The sequence below is a fragment of the Chlorocebus sabaeus genome, chromosome 16 (assembly GCF_047675955.1).
Source record: "Chlorocebus sabaeus isolate Y175 chromosome 16, mChlSab1.0.hap1, whole genome shotgun sequence".
In the NCBI taxonomy this organism is placed as follows: Eukaryota; Metazoa; Chordata; class Mammalia; order Primates; family Cercopithecidae; genus Chlorocebus; species Chlorocebus sabaeus.
In genome coordinates this window covers 66,821,109-66,831,589 of record NC_132919.1, presented here as the reverse complement: position 1 = coordinate 66,831,589, position 10,481 = coordinate 66,821,109, and the positions used below count along the sequence as shown (strand labels likewise).

The window sequence follows — 10,481 nt, the reverse complement described above, 5'->3', positions numbered from 1 at the left end:
TAGCTGGGCGTGGTGGTGCATGCCTGTATTCCTAGCTACTCAGGAGGCTGAGGCAGGAGAATCACTTGAACCTGGGAGGTGGAGGTTGCAGTGAGCCGAGTTCTTGCCACTGCACTCCAGCCTGGCGACACAGGGAGACTCCTCGGTCTCAAAAAAAAAAAAAAAAAAAAAAAAAAAAAAAGGAATTTGTCCACCATGGAAGATGATGAAGTAACTGGGCTGCTTCCCATCCCAGCTTTCCAGGCCCACTTGGGCTGTGGTGGGCACTGGACCCTTTGGCAACTTCCTCCTGGAGCAGCTCAAGTTCTGGCACCTGGTTTCGCCTAGAAACTTCCACCAGACCCCTTCCTAATCTGGAGGAGGGCACGGTCGGCGGTTCCCTCCCCCAACCCTCCCCAGGGCACAGACTGAAAACCCCGCAGGGTGAAAATGTTTTTATTATAGCTTTGGTCAGACGGGGCACAGCCGGGCAGGAGCTCTGAGGGTGCTGGGAAGCAATCCAGTCCCCAATTCCCCCTTTCCCTGGGCGCGCCACCCCGGAGGGAGCCGAGGGCAGCTCATCTCAGAGTGCAGGAAGCAACCCCGCCGCCGCGACCTCTCCCCAGGCTGGGGTGGGCTGGCAGGCGGAGGTGGGCAGTAAACAGTCCTATTGTACAAATATATAGCGCGGGCCGGGCGGGGGCGGTCAACCCCGGCTCCCGGGCACGGGGACAGGGCGCGCTGGGCCCGGCTCTGCAACGAGCCGGCGGGAGGGCCTAGCTGTGGCCCAGGCGGTGGTGAGCACGGGCCGGGGGCGTCATAGCCGGGGAGGGCCGGGCGGCGAGCGGGTGGGCAGGGGCGAGTCATCGTCTGCCCCGCCCAGAGGGGATCCCGCGGGGGTGAGGGACGTGGGTGGAGGGACATGGGGAGCTCAGTCGGAGTAGATGATGAAGCCAGAGAACGTGCTGTATTTGTTGCTGTTGCCGCCGTGTGCTTTGCCTCCATCGAGCTTGATGAAGACCTCGTCGCCGGCGTCCAGGTGCAGGATCACGCTGTTGCTGGCGTAGTCATAGTTCTGATCCGCGTCCTGGGCAATAGCACTGGCCCGCACCTGCGGGTAGGGGACACGGGAGGGAGGGCGAGAGAGGAGGGAGGATGAGAAGGGAGGGAGGTGAGGCAGTCCCGGGGAGGATCAGCAGACCCTGAAACCTGGCCTGCAGCCTCACCTCATCCCACCCAGCCCCCTCCCAGGCCCCCTCCCAATCGTACAGAACTTGTTTCAGGAGAGGGGCAGAGACGAGCCCTGGATTTCTAGGGCAGGTCTGATCTGGACCTGAACTGGGAGTCAAGGCAGAGTCTTCCTCCTTCACTCCTATAGGGCTTTCCATCCAGCTGGCCCAGAACCTCAATACCTCCAGGAAGCCGGTCCTTGCAAAGAGGAATTCTCTGGACCTCCAGGGGATGGAGGGCCTTCCCTTCTCTCATCATTCCTTCCTCTCTGCTTTCATAATGATGCCATCGTTTCAGCCACACCCGCTGGATCTTATGTCAATGGATGGACACAAGGGCACACCTTGGCCCCACAGGTCAGGCAGCTGGATCAATGCCAGGCTGCCAGTCAGCAACCACCCTGAACCAGGGCCAGGTCTTTGGTCTGAAATGCAGTCCAGAGTCTCCCCTGCTGCAGCAGTGAGACAGAAGGCCTGGTAATGCTTTCCCCTCCCAGGGCTTAGAAGGAGTATGGGTGCCAGTCTCCATGGAGCTATAGCTATATACCTGTCACTACCCACCCAAAGAGGACTTGTAGCTCCTCCTATCTCACCTCAGGGTGGTAGAAAGGAACTGGGTGGGAAGAAGGGAATCCAGGCCTTACTTCCCTCTGGGATTCTCGGTCTGAAGTGACATCCTTGCTGGTCCCTGCCTTGATGGGGGATGGGGAGGGACAGGCAGGATAATGGGTCAAGGGAGCACCAGCATTTGGGTTTGCAGCCTGCTGTCACTTTTGGAGACTCTGACTATAATCATAAGAGATTGTGTGTGGCTGGGCACGGTGGCTCACGCCTGTAATCCCAGCACTTCGGGAGGCCCAGGTTGGTGGAAAATTTGAGGTCAGGAATTCGAGACCAGACTGGCCAACACGGTGAGACCCCCATCTCTACTAAAAATGCAAAAATTAGCTAGGTGTAGTGGCCCATGCCTGTAATCTTAGTTCCTGGGGAGGCTGAGGCAGAATCACTTAAACCCGAGAGATGGAGGCTGCCGTGAGCCAAGATCACGCCACTGCACTCCAGCCTGGGCGACACAGTGAGACTCAGTCTCAAAAAAAAAAAGAGAGAGAGAGATTGTGTGGTGGTGAACAAATGATCTACAGACATTCCTCTAACAGGGATGGAAACATAAGTCCTGAGTTTGAGGATCGGGGCCTCTCCAGTGTATCCTGGGTAGAGACCTGGAAGAGAAGCGCCCTTTCCAGGACTGTGGCTTGTGGTGTGGGGAGGCTGCACTGAGTGGAGTTCTCTCAGTCAGGTTTCTCCACGGCCCCTCTCTATCCTGTCCCTTCATGGAAGGCAGCTCACCATCCCACCCTCCAGGGCTGAAGTCTGGGTAGAACCATGCCAAATTAGGGGAGGGGCCCATCCTCTCTCCTGGACTGGAGGCAGCACTGCAGGTCAGCTGTGCCAGAGCCGCTGACTCAGATGCGATGCTGCAATGAAGAGGACCCGACATATTTGCATGAGGGCCTCCCTTTAAAGCCCATCTCCAACCCCTTCTTCTCCTTCAACCTCTTCTTCCCAACCAGAGAAGAAACTCTTTGTGCACTTAGCTGGGAAAACTGGTCTAGTTAAAGGTGGGAGGGAATAAATGAGAGGGGAGATGCTGTCTGCCAAGGAGCTCAGTTTCTGTGTCTAGAAAATGGATGAGAAGACTTTGCCTCACCACTGCCACCTCTGTAAAAGTCTTTTGATGATGAAGAAAAAAAAACATTTAGATCTTGATGGGGCTTTGAGTTATTAGGGAAGAGCTGAAAGCAAACAGCCAACTTCTGTATTGTTCCCTGAGCCCTAATCCTGGTAGTATTTATTATTACACACGCATTTCATTATCTTTGCTAATAAATTACTACTAATAACAATTATTTTTATTGCCCAGATTAATTTATCCTTAACTTATTAAAACAGTGTGCTCCTTAATAGCCAAATCCATTGGAACAGAGTCATCTGTCATCAGGAATCTCCTGGTGATGTGACTGCATCAGAACTGTTATGCTTATGTTTATTATTTATTCATCACCATGATTGTTGCCGTAATTATCCTAATGGAGGCAGAGAGAATTTATGCCCTTCCCTCCTTAGATGGTGGGGCATCCAGGGTTGGAACCCAGGGGTCCCAATTCTCTGCCTGACTGGAGACAGTTGAGGTCTGCAGCTCCTCCTGGGGTCCAAGGGGAAGTGTGGGTAAACGAGGTTGCCAAGGAAGCAAGAAAGCAGGTTTGGGCCTTGTTATGAGGGAGCACTGCAGAATCAGTTCCTCAAGGGCTGCCAGGAGGGGAAACTGAGGCAATGGTCTGACCAAGGGAACTGGGTGAGAGGGTATCCAGGAAACATGTTCCTGCCCTCAGATCAATGCTGGGGTCTTGGGTGTGCAGATGTGGCTCCCATAGGGGAGCCAGCGTAGCCCATGGGGGACGCTTGCATTTTCACATATTTACTGCATTCCTGCTGTGCCAGGCATTGTGCTCTGTGTTGTGAAAGGTATAGGGGCCAGAGAGGATAGCCAGGGGACCACCTGCCACCACCAGGGGAGAGGCTGATCTCCTTAGGTCTTTTTCCTTTTTGAGACAGAGTCTCGGTCTGTCACCTAGGATGGAGTGCAGAGGTGCAATCTCAGCTCACTGCAGCTTCCGCTTCCCAGGTTCAAGTGATTCTCCTACCTCAGCCTTCCAAGTAGCTGGAATTACAGGCATCCACCACCACACCCAGCCTTTTTTTTTTTTTTTTCTTTTTTTTTGTATTTTTAGTAGAGACAGGGTTTCACCATGTTGGACAGGCTGGTCTCGAACTCCTGACCTCTGGTGATCCGCCCACCTCAGCCTCCCAAAGTGCTGGGATTACAGGAGTAAGCCACCGTGCCCGGCCTTCTTAGGTCTTTATACTGCCACCTTGAATTTATATATGCCAGCACCTCTCGCTGCAGTCAGAGTCTGTTGTCAAACCCCTTGCCCATTGGTGATACTCACCTCCCCACAGCCTGCTACCCTGGATAAGCAGCACCCTGACCACAGGCCCTGGCACATCCTCACAAAGCCCCCTGCCCAGTTTATTAATTTTGTGTCCTCTCCAACCCACCTGAACTGTGGATCTTGGAGGCAGCTGCAGGCAACTCACCACACCCAGGGCCCCACTGCCAACCCAGAATCCTTTCCCCAGGCTCCTCGAATCCTAATGGTCAGGACTTGGTGCCATCAGGGGTGTTGATGCAAGGCTACCCCTAAGGACAGGGGCCAGTGGGCCTCAGATAAGGACAGAGGGAGCCTTAGTGCCAGGCATGAAGGTGGCACTCCCCATCCCGACCTTGCCCAGAGAAGAGGCAGAGCCCAGATTCAGCTCTGCCTCCCTAAAGAAATTCTGGAAGCCTCTCTACAGGCAGGAAGCCAGGAAGAAAAAATGCAGTGCTCAGGATGGCCCCTGGTTCTGAAGTCATGGGAGATACAAGCTTCTCTCTTTTGTTCACATCCATTGCCCGGTCCTGCCATTTTTTTTCTCTGCTTATTTAAATGTCCTCGTCCACCTCTGAGCTGGCTTTCCCCTACACTTGACCTTTTATTTTCTCCCTAGTGGTATCTCCTCACCTTGGGGACCAAGGTTCACCATCTTCTTCCCTGCATCAGGTTGGTCTGCACCAGGGTAGGCCCTACTGAAGCACTCCCTCCCAGCCAACACATTTGGGGACCGAAGTCATCAATTGGGCTCCCAGCCCACCTTTAACACAGTACTCGTTGGGGTGTGTGATTGTACGTTACGAATGTTCCCCCTGCATAGGCCATGAAGTCTTGGAGGGCAAGTGGACTGAACTCCTACAAAGCCTCAAACCTGGCTCCTAGTAGGGGCTCAAAACTAACAAGTGGGATGACTAGTGAGATCAAACGAGTCTCTTGGGCAATTTGGAAGAAGTCATAAAGGACATGGGAGAGGGGGCTATAGGCCCCACTATTTCTCCTGGTTTTCTTTCTTTCTTTTTTTTTTTTTTTTGGAGACAGTCTCACTCTGTTGCCCAGGCTAGAGTACAGTGGTGAGATCTCACCTCATTGCAACCTCCACCTCCTGGGTTCAAGTGATTCTCTTGCCTCAGCCTCCTGAGTAACTGGGATTACAGGCATGCACAATCACACCCAGCTAATTTTTGTATTTTTAATAGAGATGGTGTTTCGCCGTGTTGGCCAGGCTGATCTCAAACCCCTGACCTCAGCTGATCCACCTGCCTTCGCTTCCCAAAGTGCTGGGATTAGAAACGTGAGCCACTGTGCCCAGCCTCTCCTGGTTTTCTTTTGAGGGGGCTGGTCTGAGTAACTATTAAGTGCTAGGCCTTTGAAACCCCTAAAGTCACCTCCTTTTTTCCTATTAGCCTGTGGTCCCATCTCCAATGAGCACCCCTTCATCAGACTCTGTCAACACCCTGCCCCTGCTGGAGGGAAAAGGAGCTTTTGAGATGGTTTTACCTCCCAGTGACTGACGCAAGTTCCCCACTCTAAGCACACAGCATCTCTGGGGACCTGTGGGGACTTCCTGAGGTGGTGCAGGGTCTAGGGCCAACCTGTGGCCTGATGACTGCCTCCCTATCCAGGCAAGCTGTCAGTCCTCTGAAACCTCAGCTCTGTGTCAGCCCAAACTTCTTTGGGAAAGGAAGACATTCCATTGATGAAGGTGACATTGCTGCATCCCTTATTGGTGATTAATAGGGGGAATCATGGGGCTGTCTGCAGAATGAGCCTTTGCTGGATACTGGGGCCTCCCATTTGGTCAGGAACCAAGGACAAAGAGGAGAGACACAGGGATGTCTGATAGACACACGTGGGAGAGAGAGACATACAAGGAATAGAGAAGAGTGGGGTTAGACCCGGGGAGGAGAGGCCAGAAACCCAGGGAGAGACGGAAAAGGCAGACACAGGAGAGAGATGGATAAGAAACAGAAAAATAGAAGAAAGAGGCAGGGGAGAGGCAGAAACCAGAGAAAAGGTGTTGGGTGGGGGGTAGCAGCCAAGCAGAAGAAAGAGAAGAGGGGCTGACTTACAAGAACCTGGCTGGCTATCTGCTCACTTTCCCTGCTTGCTCCTGTCCCTGCCCCCAAGACTTGCAGACCCGCAGGCTGGCAGAGCTTCAGGGCAGTGCTGCCGTGGGAAGGGTTCCAACAAGGTCTTGCATCTCAATCGTGGGAGATTCCTCCTCAACTTCCACTAGCTCAGTTTTAGTTCTGACCAGCGGTCCCCTTCTTCCAAGAGAATACTCGGCCTGACCACACCCCCAGGCCGCAGGCCACCATGAGTGGGAGCACTGGGAAGGGAGATGGTATCAAGATAGCTGGCTAAAATTGTCACCCCGGGGTGGGGCTGGGTGGAGGTTGGTCCTGGGGTCGGCCATTCCAAGGAGAGCTACAGGCACATGCGAGTCCCGGTACCAGAGTCCCCAACACACTCAGCGTTTTCCAGCTCCAGCGTCTGAGGTGGGGACAGAGAATGGAGAAGATCCCACACACCCCAGAGTCAGGAGGGGCTGGAGCAGGAGACCAAGAGGAGGGGGAGTTTCCATTTCCTCCCCCGCCTCAAGAGGAAAAACTACCCCTCCCCCCCAGGCTGCCTTCTTGTTGGGGCAGCTCTGCTACAGTGGGAAAGAGCTCCCAACTCCCGGATTTTGCAAAGGGTGTCAGATCCGCCCAATGGTCCCTTCTCGAGAGCAGGGGACGCACTGCAGCCAGGGCTCTAAGCACCGGGCTCCCTTTGCCTTTGTGCCCCAAACATTTCCTGCAGCCACCTTTCTCCGCGTGCGCCCATGGCCACGTGCCTAGGCGCCCGCGGGCGCGGATGCTGCTTCTCCCTATTCCATGCGCCAGAGCTCATCCTTGCCCTCCCCTTATCGCCCGCTGGTGTCGGCCCTAATCCACTTCCCAAGGGGCAAGCCCTCAAGGGCAAGTCTGTGCACCTGTGAGCCCTGCGCTCTGACTAGTTGGGTTCGTTTCCCGCATTTCCAGCAGCGTTCCAGACGGTGCCCAGCAGCGTCTGTCTTGGAGCGGGAGCCCAGGAACTGAGGATCGGAGATGTCCGCTGGCTCCGACCATCCCCACACGTGATGCCCAAGCGGGGCAGCTGTAGGGTGGGGTCTCCACCTGTGTCCGCCTGGTGCCCCCGCCAACTCCGATCAGGTACCCATTTGCCCCGGGCTCCCTGGGTGCCCTGCCCCCAGGCCAGCCCCATGCCCCCGCCTGGCCCACCTGGCCATTCTTGCAGAGGTCTGCCCACATACTGGTGCCGTCGCCGCCGCGCATGAGGACATGGTAGGTGAAAAAGTAGGTGCCGGGAATGTTGCACGTAAACTTGCCGCTGGCCGCGTCGTAGTTGTTGCCTAGGTTGGTGACCACGTCGTCAAACTTGAGCACCTCGTAACCCTCGTGGGGGTTCTTGAGGCCGGCGTAGAAGGCCACGCGCGGCACCGTGGTGTAGGTGGCCGTGCTGATGGCGCCGCTGCCTCCCGCGCCCGGCAGACCCGGAGGGCCCGGCTTGCCTGGCTCACCCTTCTCCCCCGGAGGCCCCACAGGGCCAGGAGGACCTGGGTCCCCGGGAGGCCCCGGAGGGCCAGGCTTGCCGGTGCGGCCCGGCTTCCCCTGGGGGCCCTGCACCAGCGTGGAAGGCGGGAGCGCGCCGCTCTGCTCGCTCAGGGCGTCGCCGCCGTCGGGCCGCGCGCCGGCGCCGGGGCCCCGCGCGGGGTAGGGGTCGCACACCATGCGGCAGGTACCCAGCATCTCATAGTGGCCGTCCGGGCCTCCCGAGCTCACCAGCACAGGGATGAGCACCACCAGCACCAGCAGCATCACCACGCCCGCGGCGGCCGCTAGCAGCGTCTTTCGGCCCGCGCGGAGCCTGGGGAGCGCCGGGCCGCCCGGCCGCGCCGTCGGGGCAATGGTGCCGGCGTGCAGGGGGCGCGGGCTAGACGCCCGCGCTCAAGGGCGGTCCGGCGGGGCTGCGGGCATGGGGCCGGGCCCGGGGCGCCGCGCTGCGCTGGCTGCGCTGCGGAGCCCAGCCGCCGACTCCTGCCTCGCGCCTCCCTCCTGCTGCGCTGCTGGACTGAGCGCTGCGGCCGCAGCCTCCCGCCTCCCGCCTCCCGCCTCCCCGCTGGCTCCTCCCGCCTCCTGGCGCCGGGGCCACCGCCCCCTCGGCCGGGCCCCGCCCCGCCCGCTCTGCGCGGCTCTAGGCCCACGAGGGGTGGGGCTGCGGGCGGGGCCGGCGCCTAATTGGGCCGCGGGCGCCTCGAGGTGGGCGGGGCAGAAGGGGGCGGGCCGCGGAGACCACGGGCGGGAGCCGGGAGAGGAAAGGGGACACTGAGTACGCAGAGACCGAGACTCGGAAATGGGATGGGGGCCGGGGTCCGAGAGACCTGAGAGGAGCTCCAAGGAAAGGGGAGAGGAGGGACCAAAGCGAATGGGAGAGAGGGCCACAGGGAGAGCTAGAGAGCGCCGAGGGGATCGGGAGAGGAGAGGCCTCGAGGGTCGGTCACCAGGAAAACAGAGGGACGGGGGTCGCGACGGGCCAAGACCCGTAGGGGGCGGAAGCGAGAGGATAGCGCCCGGGTCTGCAGGGGACAAAGAGAGTGATTGAGGGGAGGACGAAGAGGGGAGCGGGAAGGTAGGATGAGAAAGGGAGTTGTGACGCGAAGAAGAGCTTACAGAGGGGACTATTTGGCACTCAGGCCTCACAGACCACCCGTCTGGGAGATCCGGGGATCGGATGAATGCCTGTCCGAGGGCCCAGCGGAGCCCGAGTCCTGAGGGCGGCCGCCTCCTCCTTTCTGGCTCTGACTGTTCGGGTACCCGCCTCCCCCAGGGGGATCAGGAGCTTCAACCCCCTCCTCACCTCAGCCCCTTCCTCACTGAACTGTGGCCAGGCTGCTTTTTCCTGGGCCCTTTTCTTCCATCTCCCTCTGCTCAATCCCTTTATCCCTGCCTCTGGACCAGGGAGAAAAGGGGATCCTAAAAAGGCGGGCACCCCCACATTATTTCTGCATGCTGACAGATGCAAATACGTCCCTGAGGGGTGACCCCCTTTTCCATCCTCCAGGAGGAGGGGTGGATCTCATCCAGCCCCTCAGCCCCTCCTCCCTCACCCCCAGCCTCCTCTGCCGCCCCCTAACTCTTCTCCCCATCAGGCTGTGGGAGGCTCTCCTCTTCCTCAAGTGCCGCAAAGTGTTTAGGTTGCATAAATCGAAACGTGTCTGCTTCCATCAAAATATTTGTCACATTATCTGAGGCCCAGGTCGGGCTGCTCCACCGCTCCTCCTTCGCCCTCCTTTATCTGGCCCACCGGGGAGGATTCTGCCATTCGGAGGCGACTGGCGGCCGCTAAAGAATGACACCCCAGCCTCTCCTCTCCCAAGAGGCCCCTCCCGGCTCACACTCTCCCTATTGACCCTTCACCATGGCAAAATGATTCCCTGGCCTTCCCTACCCAAGGTTGAGGTCGCTCACCTCATCCAGGGCTGAGTGGAGAAGGACACGGGGACATCCAACGAGGGGGCTGTGAGAGAGGACCCTCCAAGCACTGATGGCTGAGGGGGTTAGAGTGACCCCACCGCCACCAAGGAGGGAGCTAAAAAACTTCAATAAGTAGCATTCATTCAGGGTTTACTCTGTGCTAGACCCTGTGTTGAATGTTTTACATACATGATCACGCTTGATCTTCACATCAATCCAAAGAAGTAAAGTCCAACATTATTTTAATTTTACAGATGGAGAACTGAGGCTCTGGGAAGTTAAGAGATTTGCTCAAAGTCACACAACTAATAAGTGGGAGAGCCGGGATTCAAACTCGTAGCCTGGCTCCAGGCTCTTCCAACCTCAGCGCGATGGAGTCTCTAGGTACTGTTTACCGCCCAAAGCCCAGGGGTAGGGGGCTCAGGGCAGCCAGACCTCCCTGGGCTCGGGAAGAGTAGTCTTCAGCGTTCGGCTGTCAGGCAATCAGGCCCCCCGGTTCCTCACGGCGGTCTCCTCGGTGTACCCCACCAAGAGCGACAGGGCTGGTGACCCGAGGGGCGCGTGCGCGGTCGTCAGCCTGGGATTTGCACGGACCCCCTTCTCCCTAGTACGCTCGCACGCGGGCCCCTCCTCTGCTACGCCGCTGGGGCTCGCCCGCCACCCACAGCACTCGCAGAGTCCTCCGGGCACACCGCGGCTAGCTGCCGGGGGCCAAGGAGTGGGCGGGAGCGCCCACCCACCCCAGCGCCGGCCGGGGCATCCAAGAG

General features: G+C 58.0%; 1 protein-coding gene across 1 annotated transcript; it reads right to left on the bottom strand.

The window, feature by feature from the left end:
* Positions 1-419: 419 nt before the first annotated feature.
* On the bottom strand, positions 420-8,322 carry C1QL1 (complement C1q like 1). Its single transcript, XM_008012369.3, has 2 exons — positions 7,462-8,322; positions 420-1,090 (listed from the first exon to the last, which is right to left on the bottom strand). The coding sequence occupies exons 1-2, from the start codon at positions 8,056-8,058 to the stop codon at positions 911-913; spliced, it is 777 nt and encodes a 258-aa protein (XP_008010560.1). The 5' UTR covers positions 8,059-8,322; the 3' UTR covers positions 420-910.
* Between the last annotated feature and the right edge of the window lie 2,159 nt (positions 8,323-10,481).

Coding starts and splice junctions, on each gene's coding strand:
- C1QL1 (XM_008012369.3), bottom strand. CDS start 8,058: ATGCTGCTGGTGCTGGTGGTGCTCATCCCTGTGCTGGTGAGCTCGGGA. Junction 1,091..7,461: donor ACCTCTGCAAGAATGGCCAG/GTGGGCCAGGCG, acceptor CCCTACCCGCAG/GTGCGGGCCAGTGCTATTGC.